We start from the raw sequence: 18,544 nt of genomic DNA, 5'->3' as shown, positions 1-18,544 counted from the left end.
CAGTAAATTGATCCTTGACCCTGATCTCTCTCCAGCAGTATTCTGTGCTGTTCTGTGATATTTTTGTGTGGTATATGTTGTATGTACGCATATATGCTAGGGTTGGTTGGTATAACCAAAATCACATAACGGTATACACTACTATTCAAATGTTTTGGGCTGGTAAGATGAAGTCTCTTATGCTCACCAAGACTGTATTTATTTGATCAAAAATACAGTAAAAACAGTAATTACAGTTGCAAGAAAAGTATGTGAACCACCTACAGAATCTGTGAAAATGTTAATAATTTTAACAAAATAAGGGAGATAATACAAAATGCATGTTATTTTTTATTTAGTACTGTCCTGAGTAAGATATTTTACATAAAAGACATATAATCCACAAGACAAAAAAAATAGCTGATTTTATTAAAATAACCCCATTTATAAGTATGTGAACCATTGGTTCTTAATACTGTGTGTGGTTACCTGGATGATCTACGACTAGTGTCACATGATCCATGAAATAATTCTAATATACTGATTTGGTGCTCAAGAAAAAAATTTATTATTATCAATGTTGAAAATAGTTGTGCTGCTTAATATTTTTGTGGAAAGAACATCATTTATTTGAAACCATTAATTTCATTCAAAAATATCTTACCTACCCTATACTTTTGGTAGTGTATATCATAATATAGTCATTTTGGCTGAAAAAGTTTTATCAATACAGCGAATTATTTTCTCTTTTTAATCAAAACCTGATGTATGCAAACCAAAGAGATAAGCTTATGCATAACACATAATTAAACATTATTTTATTGTAATTAATTATAAAATAACAGTAAATAAGTAAATGTCTTTTATTTGCATTGGAGTGGAACTGGTGTTAGTAGTATTGTGGAATAGTAGGGAACATATTTGCGTAAGGCTAGAGTCTAAATGTGAAAGGGCTGTTAAACCGCTGCGTTGGGCATCACTTTTCTGATCATTTTTTACACTACTTAGGTCCACCTTTTATATCTCCAGTCATTCCACAAATAATTGTCTTCGTTTTCCTGTGTGTGTGAGCAGGTCAGGCCAAAACCTCCAGCGTCTTTGTCTCCAGCTGCTGGTCAGGTCTCTGTGCAGACCTTGCAGTCACCGGTGTTACTGAGCACTGCCCTCCCTTCATCTGGTCACGTCCAGCAGATGCGTATCCTCAATGGCCTGCCCTGCTCCAACAGCTCTAACAACACAAGCATCCTGATCTCCCCATCTACACACATGCAGCCATCTGTGCAGACACACACACAGCAGTTACCTCACAACAGCCCAAGCTCTGACAACATGGTGAGGGAAATTCACACTTAAATGTATATATGTTTAATCTAAAACATTCATTAGTACATAGAAAGTTTCTTTCAGGAAAGTCAGTTCACTCAGCAGCCATCTTGGTCCAGCTCCTTCTAATACTGTCTAGGTACACTATCAATCAAAAGATAATCTTGAAACAAATGTGCTGGTTTCCACAAAAATATTAAGCAACCCAACTGTTTTCAACATTGATAAAAGTTAGAAATGTTTCTTAAAAACACCAAATCAACATATTAGAATGATTTCTGAAGGATCATTTGACACTAAAGACTGGAGTCTAAATTCAGCTTTGCCATCACAGGAATAAATTACATTTTAAAATATATTACAATAGAAAACACATACTAATAATATTTCACAGTATTACTGTTGTACTGTTTTTGTTAAAATAAATGCAGCTTGGTGAGCAGACGTTCAGACAGTCCAAATCTGATTTTTGTGCATATCCGTGCATATCACATGAAATGCGATTTTTACAAATCCGTGTTACATTCATATGTGGTTTGAAATCCTATTCAAGTCACATTTCTGGAAATCCATCTCAGTCTGACCACTCTGATCGGATTTCGCATGGTTTAAGTGACTTTCTCACACCACAAAAAATATAAACGTCAGACGTTGTTATAGTCGCTGCAGAAACAAGGTTGTGTTGTTGCAAAGTGCCAGACGAGCAGAAAATGAGAATATAATGGAGACATGTTTTGAGACCAGCGGAGATGACAGTACAAAATAAAGCCACGCATACCACCCTCTTGCCCTCCTACGTTTCTGCCGCTGCCTCATAAGATGCAGTAGTCCAGCATTGCGGCTACATAATATCGTTTTAAATAAGACATCTGTATTGCAAATCCCTCCATGTTGTGGTTGTTGTTATTGTTGGCATATAACTACATACGCAACATCATTGTTATAGAAATCAATGTAGATTTTCCAGAAAATGAAAGAGTGGCATGGGACACACAAATCGGACCTGAACAGTTGCAATACACAATGTGGACTGTCAGTAATTTAGATCAGATTCCAATCAGATACTCAAATAATCGGATTTGGACTGACAGTGTGAACATAGCCTAAGAGACTTCCTTCAAAAACTGTAAAAAAAAACTTGCTGACCCTAAACTTTTGAATTGTAGTGTATGTATTAATACATCTTTGTTTCTGCTTCAGATACCCGCAGTGGAATACGGGACAGAGCCAAAGATTTCATTGCTCAACTCTCCAGACATGCCTACACACAGTTCTCCTCCACTGTCCTTAGATACGCCATCTTCACCTGCTCCCACCAACACACACACTTCTGCCTCCAAACATCAGGAGAGCCCTCTGGTAAAGTACTTGTATGTTTATAATGAAGAAAATGATGAGCATGATGATGTAGATTATGATCATTACTGAGATAATGGCACATATTCTTTCCACAGAAACTGGCCTTCATGTTGTCTCTGGGACTGGTCACTCGTGACTATTTAGAAGGTCAGGAGAATGAAATGTGTCTGTGTGCGTGTTTGTTTGTGTGCGTGAATGAATGTGTATTGACCTTTACTGCTTTGTTTATTTAGAGATTCAGAGCAGGCGTCAGGAGCGTAAGAGACGTACAACAGCAAATCCAATATATAGCGGAGCCATGTTTGAACCAGAGGTAACAAACACACACATGCATTAAATGAGCAGTTCAGTGCAAACAAATTGGAGATATCTGATGGAATGAACCGTGCTTGTGTGTGTTTCAGCGGAAAAAAAGCTCAGTGTCGTATCTGAGTTCCATAAACCAGTCCAGCAGGAAGAGAGGTGAGTTCAGCCAATCACACTTTCTCTCTCTGTGCCTATATTAGATATTTTGTGTGGCTTATTGAGGAGAAGTGTGTGATTGTGGTTTAAGAGGTCAAACTGATATTCATCTGGTGGATGATAAAATTGCAAAATAGATCAGCAATCTATAAAATGACATCACTTAAAAATGTTTAGTTTACTTAGTGACGATCGTTTCAGATTTTTTCCTTTTTATAGCCCTTAAATAGTCTTGCTCCAGGTTGGGCAGAACTGACAGACTGACAGTCTCTTTCAGTTTTCCCCTGTAAACATTGTGTTCGTGGTCATCGTTTGAAATGTTGACTACAAACACAGAGGTTTTTCAGATTTACATTAAACGTTTACTCTTTGAATTCTTGCACCCGGGAACAATACAAGTCAACATCATAGTGACTAAAAGTTTGCTAAGAAGTATTTCCTACTAAAGCAAGGCAGTATTTGACTCTGGTAAGCATATCCAGAGCAGACAGCAAAATGCCCAGTGCATTATGGGAATTAAACATTATCCAGAACATCCTGTTAAGCACATATAAACACTAAAAAAACTATTTAGAAGACCTTAGTTACTGCTTTACATTAGCATTTTCTTCAGAAAGTATAAAAAATCTGATTTTAAATGTTTCATGTTGAAAACTAAATGCCATGGAGCTTTTCAAAACACTGGTTAGATATTATCTATATCTATGAAATGTGACTTAACATCCACAATCAATTGTCTAATTTTATTGCTGTAAAATTCTCTAGCCAGTCATTATTCAGTGCTTTAAGCCCTTTTCTACACCTGAACTTATCCACTCTTCTTTACTCCCATCAGTCAGTCTCTCTGTCTCACACAAGCACACATTCAGCAGTAATGACTGTTTGATTATGTAATGTGCTTACAGGCACTCTGCTGTGGAGTGGCCCTGGAGTGTATGTGTGAGGCAGGAAGAAATGACCCTGCAGTGTGTTAAGTGGGATAATGACTGTCTTCGGGCTGCTGTAAAAGTGTATACATTAGTAAAAGACTCAGACAATGTTCTCAGCCTACTTTATAGATTTACAATTAGGTGAGCTGTGCACATCTTAAAGGTGTGACAATACTGCATCATTAGTGTACCATTAGTACTTGTATTGGAAAGACTTGAGTACAAAAATGCAACATTGCAGTTTGCCAAAGATATTTTTTGATACTTTGATCTTTCCATTGCTCTTAAAAGCTCACCCAAAACAGCTTTCACTGCATATTAAAGGGATAGTTCACTCAGAAATTAAAACCGTCATCAATTACTCACCCTCATGTTGTTCCAAACCTGTATGACTTTCTTCTGTGGAACAAGATAGAAGATATTTTGAAGATTTTTTTTCAATTATTATTGTTTATATAATGGAAAGTCAGCAGGGTCCTAAACAGCATTGGACTCCATTGACTTTCATTGTATAGAAAAAAAAAAATTCTTTAAAATATCTTTTAACATGGGATGAGTAAATGATGACAGAGTTTTCATTTTAGGATGAACTAGCCATGTAAGTTAAATGCTAGAAGAACTGAAGCAGTGTAGACGTTCCTTGAGGCAAATATCTGTCAGAAAGTGTAGTAGGTGAGCATTCAAGTGATTGAGGACAGATCAGAATAACTTGCAGTAAAGCCAAAATTATGCTTTTTTGATTGGAAAAAGTTCCTGTCTCATTGAAAGCTGTAGGTTATATATTTGTTTGAAATTTGGTTAAAATCCTCATTCTCCAGTAGTTTTTCTGTGTTCATTGAGGAGCTAAAGAAACTATTTCTGTTTTTGGATCTCTGAAATTGATTTTTATGGGACCAAGGCTTCAGCCATGTATAGTTTAATTGAATATAACTCTTGACTTGGATCTGCATGTAAAATTGAATAGAGCTAATTTAAAACAATGTGTTTATTCTTTTATGACATTGAAACTGCTACCATGTGTATTGTAATGGTGCTGTATGTATTTGTTGATAAACTTGCACTGTTAATGCCCAATGGACACATAAATGTGCAAAATATGTTGATTTATGATGTTGAATGTGGCTCGCCTTAACATTTGACAGCATCTGTGTTAGCTGTAGATGAAAATAAGCTTCTTGATGCCTGGATAAGCTTCTTTGAATCGTTGCCCTCTGATCCTTCTTTGTTATTGGCATTTCTTATCCCCATCTGCCTAAATGTAATGCCTCCTGCCTTTTATCAGCTGATTTGAGGCCAGCTTTTGCAGAATGTGTTGTTACCCAGCATGCAATGCTTCCTTTTGTGATCTAACGATGCTCTCTCCCTCCCAACCACCATCACACCACCCCCACCCGCTCCTTCCTGCTACCCTAGCCAATGAGGACAGCTTGTCAGAGGTATGATACACCAATGTTGTGTCTTCCTTTTCTTTTTCTTTTCTTTTTGTGTTTTGTTTGTCCTTTGTTTCATCTCACCCAGGTCGCCTTTCTAAAAACTGCAGTATTGTGGAGTGGGGGCCCCTCCCCCCAACCACCAGCAGCCATCATTCTACCTTCCCAGACCTACAGCGGCCCACCGCGGGCAGCCCATTCTCCCCTGCCCTCTCACTCACCCTTCCATCACATTCACCCTCACCCAGCCCCAGCTCAGCAGGGGATGTAAGTAGCTGTGATAGTCCACTACAGTTACTGAGAAACAATTCAGACTTCCCTATCCCAGTGTTCACCATGCTCACCAGCAACATCTAGTGGTAGCGGAGGTGAATTAAGAGTCTCAGGTAACTGAGAAACATTTATGTTAGAGATTCATTGCCGTTCACTCTCACTCTCGTAATTCATTTCATTTTTTTTTTTTTTGTCCTATGCCATATCATGTTTCACTTTCAGTGGTCTTACAAAGCAGACAGTCTTTATAGAGGTAACTTAACAGGCTACTCTTGCAGGTTGTATTCTTTTAATATAGAAACTTTTAATATGAATGGCTTTGTAATTTCTGAACAAAATCTGATGAAATGGAGAGCAAAGAGGCAGCTGTTTTACTCAGACCCACCAAAAAATGTTCTTTTAAAAAAAACAAGCTCAATTTAGAATGGAATAGAGAAAATAGCCCCTTTCACACCAATCCCGGTAAATTAACGTAAAATGACCAGAACAACGTTTCCGTTAATTACACAAATGTCCTGTTCACACAAGCAACGACATTACGTCTTCTTACTGGTAAAATACCATTCTCACATCAGTACCAAAATACCGGTAAACTCTGTTTTGTCATTCACCAGAAATGACGTTTAAACTCTGAGCTGTTTGATTCATCCACCTGGATGAGGAGAAGTTCTTTAGTTTCATTTTAGTTACATTTTTTTCTTACTTTTGAGTGACAGCCGTAAGAGGATGATCACACAGAACGCGGTTTTGCTCTTAAAAATGCAAGATGCATAGTATTGCAGTCACTGTAGTATGCAATAGTACATGCAGAGCCACAGTGCTGATGAATGGAGAAGGCAGGGTCTCGAGTGTGAGGTGCGGCGCAATGGTCAGATGTTTGTCTAGTGCATAGAAATACAATTTAAAGCAGCAGAACTTACTGTAAACAGCTCCAACAGAGCTTTATGATTGGCCCAAAGCAAACATCTTACGTCAACGTGTTCTGACCTTGTACATGCTCATACCGGTAATCAGAAAATTGCCACAGAATTGCTGGAGTGCCTTCTGTGTGAATGCAAACATGTCCCGGGATTGATCCCGGGATGAGGACCTATTAACATTGCTGGGATCAGTCCCAGAACTCTTCCTGTGTGAACAAAAGGCAGACCAATGCCGTAAGGGGTGTGTCATAGTGACAGAAGCAGAGATTGTTCGCCAGCTTAGTGGAACGGTACGTGATGCGCTAGTTTATGATTGAATCAGAAAAAAATGCATAAGTGTGGTTTCTCGAGACACAGATCATAAGCAAACTTAAGATGCTGCGGTGACATTACACGTCACATCCTGATGACACGTGTCTTTACAGCATCTTTATGTGTGTGAACGGATGCACAGATTCCAGAAAATCACCGGCATTGTGAATAAACCAAAATCAAACGATCCCTGGTCAAATCCTGAGACATTATCAGTGCATTTTCTGGAATCTGTGTGTGAAAGGGGCTTATATGTGAAAGAGGCTAATAAGTATCAAAATAAGGTTTTGATTGATGAGTCAGGAGTATTTAGCGGCTGATGTCATGAGATGGAGTGGGCAGCATCTCAAATGTGATACTTACTTGCATATAAATCATCTGGGCTTCATGAGGGAAAGCATATCTGCCTGAAACGCCGCAATTCTGCCGCTTCTACTGAACCTAATATTCACTCCAAATACATTGAAAACCAGAAATTTGCATCAAGACTGCTCAAAACTTTGTAAGGTTAGGTAGCTTCATTTCTTGCCACTTTCTTTTGTTTTCCACATTGATTTTGTATTTTCATGTTTTTGTGTGCATCACTTTGAATGCAGACTGTTAACAGTTGTGTATTTCAGTATCATTCAGTACATGTTTTCTTCAGAATCTGCAGAAGGAAGATGCCATTGAGTGGCCAGGGACTCTTGCTATTGTCCATTCCTACATCTCCTATAAAGCAGGTGAGAAGTTTCACATACAAATGATGCTATTTAGAACAGCGAACCTGCAATGACTCAATGTGATGTAAAATTGCTTAAAAATATCTTGAGTTAGGAGTTAAAAAAAAATAAAGTATCTTGTTATGAGTCTTATGTAAAATGCATCAGTAAATCTCTGATCTTTGGGGGAAAAAAACTGTCTATAGAACTAAGAAATATAGAATAGCAGCAAACATTTACTTTTTCTGTAGCTTTGGTTCTGGTAGTGTTTTTCATTTTCTTTATTCTTCAAGTCAGCCAGCTCTGAAATTAATCTCAACATTTCAAACTTTGATTTTTGACCAGTTTTATTCGCAGTGTGAATACCACTCTTAAAAAAAAAATTCACATTGACAGCATGCTTATGTTCACGACAGTCTGAACAGACACATTAACAGCAATAAATTAAAATTAAAATGTATATCGCACAAAACATAAAATGTTTTTCACACCGAACATTTGTCTTAGTGTGAACAGGTCTTCAGGATGTGATTTAAAATAAGGCTAAACTAAAGTCTTTATTCCCCTGAAGGATGTCAAAAACGCTGTAGAAAATAGGCCACTTTTATTATGAAGCTTTACTTCTTAAAATGATGATACATTTCTATAGCTTTGACTGATTTTATTTTGTAATTTTGGCCATCGCTGGTATTTTTCATACCATTGACATTACCTGAGCAGTTGAAGTAAATATGCAAATGCTAAAGAAAATGCTAAATAGTTTAATACTGTTTAACTGAATGAACAAAGCAAACTATAGTAACAGTAGTTTTCTATCAGAATCATCATTGGTCTAATTAATTTTTAATTAAAATAAAGTTATGCAGCATCATTAAGAATTAACATGATCTGACAATGGACAAGAGCATATTTATAAATTAACATTAACTGAGATGGACAAAAGATATCCCCGACCCGCTCTCTGACCCCTGAAGGTCACTGTGTCGCACCCTGTGCTGACTGTTGGCTTCAACAGAAGCATATACCCTTCATATTAACCTCCACGCTCGTGGTAGGTCTGTCTTAAAAAGTTTCTACAGATTTGTTAAAAATTAATTTTTCTGTAGGGAAGGATTTTTATTTCCAGAGCCGACTTGTGCGTTCTGTTGAGATTTACTCATACGCTGATTTCCCTGCAGCTAAAGAAGGAGAGAAAGATCGTCTGAAGAGATGGAGCGCAGAGCTGCGGCAGGAGAGAGAGACACTAGAACACCAAGTCAGACAGCTCAGCAACTCTATAACGGTGAGAGAATGCCTAATGTGTGGCTTAAAGTGTAACCGATTTTCAACCCACTTTGTATTGTTAAACTGTCGGAAGTATATATTTAATGAACAATGTTTACTTGTTCTCTGTGTTACCTGGACCGAGAAATTCACATTTATTTGTTAGCAAAGAACTTTTGACAGCTCCTTTAATTTAATGGCACACTTCACTGTGCCATTAAATTAAAGATGAAATATGATAGAGCAATAATATGAACAGTGAAAGTAACAGTAGCTCCTACAATACATTTTAACAAGCATAATTAGGCATGTAAATAACTGAAGGAAATATATATTTGCTAAGCCAACTAATTTGATTCATAAAAATTAAAAATGCAATGAAAATACAGGTATGAGTACTCGGTATTGACAAGTACTAGAAAAAAAAAATCTCAGACTCATTCTGGAAAAAGTGGTATCGGTGCATCCCTACTGGAAACTGAAAGTAACCCACTCGGGAGTTTACCCCGGAACGATATAAGTCGACACCATTATGACTAAAAGTTTGCTAAGAAGTATTTCCCACTAAAGCAAAGGCAGTATTTGACTGTATCCATAGCAGACTAATGGGAGTGGCCTTGAACAACAACATGCCCAGTGCATTATGGGTGTTGAAGTTTTCCTACCTATTTTGCAAAATGGAAGAGAACAGCCTTTTTTCTTTGTTTTCTAGTCAAGTAGCACCATTTTTTTTTTTTTTTAAATCACCTTTCTACTGTATAGGCAGCCAAGTTTTATTGAAAGCCCATTTTGCCAGCGGTGAAGTAGCCTTTTAAGTTCATCCACTTTTCCTCTGCACAATGAGTCATACCACTGAAATTACAAATCTAACTGTGATGCATTAATTTATTAAGAGGTAATTTATTTAAGAGTTAATTTATTATCCCCTACCTCCATAACTATATAAAGATGAGATTTTGGTTGTATGAGTCAGCAGCACTGTGTCCTCTTTCCTTGCACAGAGATGTATGGACAGCAAGAACAGTGTGCTGGACCAGCAGAGAGACATGGAAGCTTCGCTTGAGAAGATGAGAGGGCTGGTGCGTCTGATCAGAGGGATCCAGTTGTCTCCCTTCATCTGCCCTGGGATCATGGCTAATGGAGAAATGTCCCACAATGGAGCTTCCAAAGCCAGCAGCTCCAGTGCGGTTACCACAGACACAAACAACAACACAAATACAGCGACAAGCTCCTCAGAAGCTATGATGATAATTAGCACCCTCACAAACACAAGCGATACCTTAAACCAGATCGCCACGAATAATAACGCAGAGGCTGCAAGCTCAAAGAGCGACGAGGGCAGAGAGGAGAGCGCACAAATCATCAGCACGTCCAGAAGCAGGAGCGAACCCACAAATACAAACGCAGCAGCTTTCAGCAATAACAACAGTAACCAGGCGGTTCTGAGTACTATTGGAGCCATGTCCGCAGGGGAGGAGAATACAAAAAAACATAAAAACAATAACAACAGTGACCTCAGCGTCATCCCACAGGCTCTCCTCGGTCCAATCGTACCCCTTACAGAAGTGACAGAGGGGGTAAAATAGCATTGACCACCCCGCTGAAGTTGGGGCCCAAAGCGTGCCAGTTAACAGTGTTGTTGTTTTGTGTTGTTGTTTCATCTCTTATATCTATGAGGGAAAGAAAATCCATAGTGCCATTTACTACATGCAGGAAGGAGGTTCCTAAAGTACCAGCAATGTGTATGCTAACGTATGCACACCGAAAAGATTTCTACAAAGAATAATGATATAGAAAAGAGTAATAAAATTTAAAGATATCACACCATTGTGTGCCTGATACAGTTGCCATAGCACCTCTGAGTGGGAAAGCTTCTGAAGGCTGGATCGGGTGAAGGTCTCGTCCTGCTAGATGAGTAGTGCAGCTTCCTATCAGGTCCTGTAGCTCTGATCGAAGACATAAGATATGACGTGTCGAGGAGTTTATTGTCCGTTTTGTCTGTGAAACACAGCCGAGGTGCAGTTGTTTCGTCTACTTTTCAGTTGTTGTGCAGAACATGGATCGCAAAAAGAGGTTCTTTATCACACACTGACAGAAATACAGGTCTTCCAGGCGTTCTGCTGGAGGTTTAACTATTATCATTTGCATTTGTCTATTTTGTGGTGTTTTTAAAAAACCGAAAACAACATTTCTGTAAATATGTTTTGCTATTTTTTACACATGACCTTATTTATAATTTTCTTCTTTCTTACAAAAATATTCCGTAGTTCGGTTCTGCCAAATAATTGATGCCACAGGGAACTGTTCTTTTACGTTACTCTAAACATTAAATAGATATTAAAGAGTAGTATAGTAGTATTTGTAGTGTCAGTCCTGAAGTGTCTGTGAGGTAAATTCTGACCATGCCTTATCTACTGAACAGATGTGATTTACTGAGAGCGCAGTTCAGGCGCAGTCACACAAGGGAATGATTTGAGACTTCTCTCACATCACTCTCACTCCATCTCCACATCCAGAGGATTTATTTTTTTTTTTTACCCAGACTGTAGCAGGGGTCTCATGCCTTGTCCAATAACTTACGAAGAATCATGCAGTCAGAAATATCCAGTAAAACCGGTGTGCCAGTAACGTTATGCTTATGGGCCAATTTAAGGGCTTCTGTTCTGTATCGTTTTAACACGCATGGTGTCACTTTACTAGGTGATAACACTGTTCTGTAAACCTGTCCAAAAGCACAACACAGCAGGCGTACGTTATACGTGCCTAGCGCAACTACTTCACTATTGTCTCCTAGGGGCTGTTCTGTTAACGCTTTACTTTCTTTACATATTGCATTTCTATAACCATATCAGAGCTCCCGACGCTCTCTGAACAAGCACAGACAAACACTTCTAACACCTGAGATACAGCCGCGGTAGCTTGAACACTGTATCGTGTGCCAAGATGACACATTCATAGTGTTTTTTTTTAAATAAAGCACAAGAAATAATCTAGAAACACAGTGGTGTCAAACACACAAGGGGTGTGTCGCTTTTGATATAAAAGAAATATCTACAGTGTTTATATCTTCATTTCAGGTTTGTGAGTGCTTTCAATGCTGAACACGCAGCTCTGGCCTGCAGTAGCCTCTGTGTATTGGTTGCCTTAAGTTCTATAGACTATGTTAGGCTGTTTCATAGTAGTGTTATGACTTGTCGGTGTCTTAGTCAGTTGTCAGCAAAACGAGTGTTTTTTCCCTTTTCGGTAACAGAACCTACTTTGTCATACAGTGTGTGATCATTCTGGTTGTGTTAGTGAGGACAGTGCCTGCGCTGCCTATAGTGAATCTGACCACTACACATAAGAACTCTGAAGTGCTTACGTCTTTTAACAAAACACAAAATTAATTGCTGGTATGTTTGTTCACCTTTTTATGAAAAAAAAAAAAAACTTTTCGTTATCCAATTTCATCCCAGTCAGCAGTATCTGCCCTTCATTTCAAAATTGCATCTGAGTTTTTAAGAGGATACTAGTGCTGAATTTGAAACCGCATAGCACTCTTACCAAATTTTTCTACGGAAAAAATAGTACGTGGTTCTGAATTCTGCAGATGTTTCAGCATTCACAGAAGTATTCACACATTTTGTCTGATAAAAGTTAATATTTCATCACAGTTGTTAAAATTTCAAAGTGACATGCAGAGAAGCTGCGTTCTGTTTGGTGGTTTAATGGTATGTCAGGTTTTCCACTGCATTGATAAAAGAAAGAAAAGGGAATAGAGCCCTTACATAAATGCTCATCAGACGTGACATTTGCAAATGTCATCTCTCATCCTTTAGGGCCAAGAATCCTAAGGCCAGATATGGCTAGTAGGACTGACAGTTCTTCTGTGACAGATGTTCTCTGATGAGATAGATGGGAATCTACTTTGTCTCCTCATTCATGTTCCTTACACATGAGAATTGGGTATTGTGTCCTGAAGTGTGTGAAATCTGATTTCGTCAGATGTTATAGTGTTTACTGAGAGCTCAGGCTTTTGTTCATTTATTTTTAACATTCACATAGTAATGCTAATGAAGAGTCATGTTCTTACACCTCATGCTGTTACCTCATTCAGGTTGATGAAACCCTCAAGTAAAATCAAGGATAGATTATTGCAATGTGAAAATATCAGTCCTTAATCTAATGTCCTTAACTATAAATTAAGAACACAATTTACATCAATTTGTTGTATAAAAAGTGTCTAGATTATTTCATAATAGTTTTTGAAAGGGATGTGTATTGCTCTTTTGTTTCATTTTACTTTTTTACATTTTGTATGTTTTGTTTCTTAATCTTGTGTGTTGCCTGATGTCCGTTTACCTTTTCTCATAGAATTCAAGTCCATGTGTAAGTTATTTGAATATATAACTTAATGAATTCTTTCTGTTGAGGAGGCTGGTTATTACTGGAGCATTTGATCAATTTGTATTTATTTATTTTTACCATTTTTGCTAAATAAAATTGTAAATTTAAATAGTCTGTTTTTTCTCTCTAGTTCTGGTTTACATTGAAGCAACAAATGGATATTAACACTCATACTAATGTACATTGTAAGAATAACACCACCACAATAAATATTACAAAAAAAAAAGTATAGCCTTATGATGGACTATACTGTAACCCATTTTGGAAACATTTTACTACATGGAGTGGATTGTGCACTGGCAGAATGTAGAAAGTCTAAAAACAGCTGCCTCAAATGGAAAACACCATATAATTGGTTTTGTTCCCTCATGACATTTAAATCTCACAGAGGCACATAAGAATGAAATTGGATCAAAACAGCATTAAAATACCAAGTCATAGGACATAGATCATCTGCCACATGGTGCATCATTTGCTATTTTAGGCATGACTTAATAATACTAGACAAACGGTCTATCAGAATGAATCCAGTGCATATAAATAAGCATTTATGACTTCACACATTAAATGAAATTTAAATACAGAATGAATGTTACACTGGAAAGCTTCCACTTACAGTGAAAGTGATGCAGGAGCAGTATACTGAGCTCAAGTGTTCAAATGGATCCTTTTTAGATGTTAAAAATACTTTCTCTTAAACCAGTTTATTGCACAGAGGTTGATATCTGCAAGGTTTTTAGTAGTTCTTTTATTTTTTGTTCCGACACATCAGCCTCTGGCTCAATCAGTTGCAAATGTTTGAGTTGGGACTACCTGTTAGTCCATTTTAGCATTTATTGTTTTTGCAATTCAATTCGGTACTGCCAGTGGCACATAAATTACACACTGCATTTTTAAAAACACTTGCTTTTCCTACTTTATGCTGTGTGTCATAAATATACATACAGATAACACTGTCCATGACCGTATTTGGAAACCCAAAAGGGACTTGTTCTTCTCTGAAAGGTAGTCATGACAGGATACAGCAATATAGTTGTTAGGTCTTAACTGCATTTAGTCCTCCTTGTCACCACTGCATGGTTTTACTCCGTGTGAGTTTGTTTTTGAGTGCATGTCTCATCTGCAGCATCCGTGAGCGCTTGTCCATAGCCACCAGGTGGCGCTGAAACTCCTGACGCACTTCACGCACCAGCTGGCCGAACGCAGCCTCCACTGCTGAAGTGTCCTCGGCTACAGACAGCTCAAAGAAACTGCACCTACATCACCAGTGAAACCTTAAAGGGTTAGTTCACTCAAAAATGAAAATTCTGTCATTTATTACTCACCCTTGTGTCGTTCCACATCCGTAAGACCTTCGTTCATATTCGGAACACAAATTAAGATATTTTTGATGAAGTCAGGAGGTCTCTCCATAGAGATCCAACACAACTACCACTCCAAGGTCCAGAAAGGTAGGAATGACATCACTGAAGCACTCCATGTGACTCCAGTGGCTTAAACTTAAAGCGATGTGAGTGCTTTGTTTGCACAAAAAAAACAACAACCATAATTTACCACTTTACTTACAAAAATACTGATCTGCAATGCGCATTCACGAGAGCTTCAAGACGCATGCGTGTTGTGTTCAGACACGCACGTCAACGCACATGTGCGAGTGTTCACGAGAGCATCATGACGCATGCGTTTTGTGTTCATGCGAGAGCTGGAGTCACATGGAGTACTTTAATGTTGTCTTTTTCCTAACTTTCTGGACCTTGGAGTGGTAGTTGCGTTGGATCTCTATGGAGAGACAGAAACCTCTCAAACTTCATCAAAAAGATCTTAATTTGTGTTCTGAAGATGAATGAAGGTCTTACAGGTGTGGAACGACATGAAGGTAAGTAATTAATGACAGAATTTTCATTTTTGGGTGAACTATCCCTTTAACTTCAACACACACAGCAAAACCTTCAAATCCAAATAGTCAGTGATGTAACAGGGACAACAAAAATAAAATTGAAGATCATCTAATAAGTGTTTAGAATTTTGACTTGAAGTGATTATCTGATAGTGAAGTGGTTCTCTTATTATTATTAATCTGACAAAATTCTGTAGTAATAAAATTGCACCTTTTAATTCTGGAAATTCTGAGTAATCCACAGAGTGTATATAAATTAATTATTATTATTAAATATATTCATTATATTAAATATTTTATTGACAAAATATGAAATATTATTAACAAAATATTATTTTGCTCAAAAAACAAGATGAGTGAAAATTTCATTGGAAATGCATACGGGTCATTCTGTCATTTTGACGGGGTATTGAAACAAAAATGTTAATTTTTTTATTAACCTATGTCAAACATATGTAAATACATATAAGATTTATGATGAACACTTGGAACATAAAGGAATTACTAACCTCAGGTCTGAGGCTAAAACTTGCCCCTCATCTGTCCTCACCACTCGGCCGTTCTCCATGTCACATTTATTGGCAACGATGACTGTTGGAATACCTGGAAGACACGCACACACATACACAGAGTGACGTAATGGATGCTGTAGCTATGAAGAAGAACAGACTACCATTAAAATGACAGTACCTGGAGATGGATGGTATAATAAAAGACTGCAGTGTTGTGATACTTTCTCTCTCTCTCTTTATCTCTTTCCACGTATCTATCTATCATTTACCAACTCACAATCACAGGCTGCAGTGTACTATATTAAGAGTTCATGCCTGAGGTGAAATCTCTGAACTGAGACCAATTAAGGCAGGCTGAGTCACACTGACGGATAACAGCGCTATTCGCTATTTGGAGGGTCCGTACACATAAACATGACTGCTCGCAGAAGTGCTAATAGCAGAATGTTGTTACTATTTGTCCTCAGTCACTATGCTCCCATAGTGATCATTCACATACACAGTCTGACCGGCCTTACCGAGTGTTTGTTTAACGTGGTCAATCAGCCTTTTCAGGCGCGACACAGCCTCAAAACTGCTGCGGTCCGTCACGGAGTACATAATGAGAAACCCATCACCCCATTTAATGGAACTCTCCAGAGAGGACGCAGCAGGTCCTACACACTCCTGAACACAAACAGATTCACACATTTGAATAGTTCTTCATCTCCTGCATGTGATTTAATGTGTGCGATGCTGTGAGAATGGAGGTGACGCACATCTAGACTTTCACAGATGTGATTCTGAAGGCAATTCTGGAGCACAAAGGATGTGAACTAAATCCACACAAACCAAAACCCCCTGCTTCTCAAATGCAGTTCTCAGCACTGCACATTTGTCATTATTTAAAAGGATAGTTTACCCAGAAATGAAAATGATTTACTCACCCTTATGTTGTTCCAAACATTTATGACCTTACTGGGACCTGTGGAACACAAAAGAAGATATTTTGAAAAATGTCTTTTTTGTCCATATAATGAAAGTCGATGGTCTTTCATTGTATAGAAAAAAAAAACAATCATACAACGCTTTAATGTATGGACAGAAACATTCTTTTGTGTTCCGCAGAAGTAAGAAAGTCAGGTTTGTAACAACATGAGTGAGTAAATGATGACAAAATTTTTTGATAAAATATGCTTTCAACACACCTGATTTATATCATCAGCTCACAAGTACTGGGTGTGTCACATTGGGGAGTCATCCAAACTATCAGAACGGCTACTCTACTGCACTCACACAGATGGTAATGCTTCAGCCCAATCCTATGAATTAACAAGTGCTGTTCTGCTGTGTAACATTATCAATGGCAGGCAGGCTGTTAAAGCCGCTCCACCAGCCTGAGATTCAGCACAGCAGACATGAAAGGAATGGAATGGTTCAGAGAGTCCTGTGTCTCATCAGCCGTTTGACAAGGCAAGATCATCCTGCTGTCTTTCTTTGAGTGTAGAACAGCACGGCAGCAGATGCACAGTCACAAAGAGATGGTCTCTTAATAGGTAAGAACCAAAATACAGAATAATAAGATATACACTCAGGCACACTGTACCTTATTAACAGTGTCTAAAATCTCCAGTTCAATCGCCTCCTTGTCCACAATTTTCTGACACCTGTAGGTGACCTCTAAGAGACACAAAAAGTATATGGCATGTCACATGATGCACAGCACTTGCAATGCAGTTACACAAACGTTTACAGCGTGAAAACGGCCATATTCTGTTGCTTTACAATGAGAGGGGAGGTATGTTTTTACATGGTCAACAGAGCATCAGTGTATGCATTTCATTTGTGTTACCCTTTTTATGTTCATACTCTCCAATAAAACGCCTGGTGATGAATCTGACACACAGAGCTGGAGTTCAAAAGAGAAAAACTGAGTAATTACAGTCTTTAATACCAATCTACAATCATTGAACCAAAATAAACAACAACAACAACAACAAAAAAAACTCTGCAGTTTTACCTGTCTTCCCACAGTTATCTCTTCCCAGCACTACGAGCTTCGCCCTCAGCATCTTCCGTACAGATTCTGACATGATCACTGTGAATAATATTATATCTGAATAACATTAGCACTCACAGAAGCAGTCTGAGGCCAAATAAATGACAGCAGCTAATGTTTGTAACAGGTATTTTCCCTCGGGTTAAGCGTGGCTAAACTTGCCGTAAGATAAACATGGTAGATAACTGCGGCAGAGATGCAAATCTGAATCTAATACAAAGTTAAGGCACTATGTTAAGAAATGAAACAAAGTACCCCAGAAATACTTACTTTGCTCCCGAAAGTTGTTAAAAGTGCGAAGCACAAACGAGCAGCGCTCGACTCTAAATCATTGTTCCAGTGGAGACTCTTATGGAGTTCATATGCTGCAGATTCTGCTGCTTCTGCGCTCTCCGTCTGTCTTTTAGTAATGACATTAGAAACACACACACACACACACACACACACACACACACACTACGGACAGCACGTCATTGTTCAGCGCGGTCTCTCTTCTTATTCCACACATTCATCACCGGGCTCGACTGCGAGACTCATTACACAACCAGCTGATTTATCGCCTTTGACAGTCGCGCCTCCGGAGCAGGAGAGACAGTCTACTTGGTCTTGCCGCCAACAAAACCATTAATTAACCCGGGCTAAAATTAAAACTTTATATTCGTGCCCCTATATATCTTTTACTCAGATTAAAAAGCATCAGTTGCAGATCTGTGAGGACGAAACTCATAATAGGTAAGTTTTTCTGATGATATATGCTAAG

The 18,544-nt window shown here is 38.2% G+C and overlaps 2 protein-coding genes across 12 annotated transcripts in view; one reads left to right on the top strand and one right to left on the bottom strand.

Annotated features, from left to right (window-relative positions):
• phf21aa (PHD finger protein 21Aa) overlaps window positions 1-13,446 on the top strand; it is a 25,247-nt gene extending 11,801 nt beyond the window's left edge. For 4 of the 10 annotated variants that reach the window (XM_051898704.1, XM_051898706.1, XM_051898707.1 and 1 more), the window contains 9 exons: window positions 1,054-1,311; window positions 2,503-2,661; window positions 2,757-2,808; window positions 2,895-2,974; window positions 3,066-3,123; window positions 5,571-5,749; window positions 7,634-7,709; window positions 8,867-8,970; window positions 9,953-13,446. In XM_051898704.1, coding sequence (XP_051754664.1) covers window positions 1,054-1,311; window positions 2,503-2,661; window positions 2,757-2,808; window positions 2,895-2,974; window positions 3,066-3,123; window positions 5,571-5,749; window positions 7,634-7,709; window positions 8,867-8,970; window positions 9,953-10,537 — 1,551 coding nt within the window. In that variant the 3' untranslated portion in view covers window positions 10,538-13,446. Of the gene's footprint in view, window positions 1-1,053; window positions 1,312-2,502; window positions 2,662-2,756; window positions 2,809-2,894; window positions 2,975-3,065; window positions 3,124-5,465; window positions 5,489-5,570; window positions 5,869-7,633; window positions 7,710-8,866; window positions 8,971-9,952 lie in introns of those variants that run through there. The other 6 variants (XM_051898710.1, XM_051898708.1, XM_051898713.1 and 3 more) reach the window with 5 other exon arrangements.
• Window positions 13,386-18,544, bottom strand: zgc:110699 (uncharacterized protein LOC325371 homolog). 2 transcript variants are annotated; one of them, XM_051898723.1, is made up of 7 exons: window positions 18,055-18,544; window positions 17,746-17,841; window positions 17,578-17,634; window positions 17,332-17,405; window positions 16,265-16,412; window positions 15,744-15,837; window positions 13,386-14,593 (listed from the first exon to the last, which is right to left on the bottom strand). In XM_051898723.1, the coding sequence occupies exons 2-7, from the start codon at window positions 17,816-17,818 to the stop codon at window positions 14,404-14,406; spliced, it is 636 nt and encodes a 211-aa protein (XP_051754683.1). In that variant the 5' UTR covers window positions 17,819-17,841; window positions 18,055-18,544; the 3' UTR covers window positions 13,386-14,403. The 2 variants fall into 2 exon arrangements, with proteins under 2 accessions (XP_051754683.1, XP_051754682.1); XM_051898722.1 differs by having other exon boundaries at window positions 17,746-17,823.

Source organism: Ctenopharyngodon idella, chromosome 7, assembly GCF_019924925.1.
Source record: "Ctenopharyngodon idella isolate HZGC_01 chromosome 7, HZGC01, whole genome shotgun sequence".
Classification (NCBI taxonomy): domain Eukaryota; kingdom Metazoa; phylum Chordata; class Actinopteri; order Cypriniformes; family Xenocyprididae; genus Ctenopharyngodon; species Ctenopharyngodon idella.
This window is presented reverse-complemented; position numbering and strand designations above follow the sequence as displayed.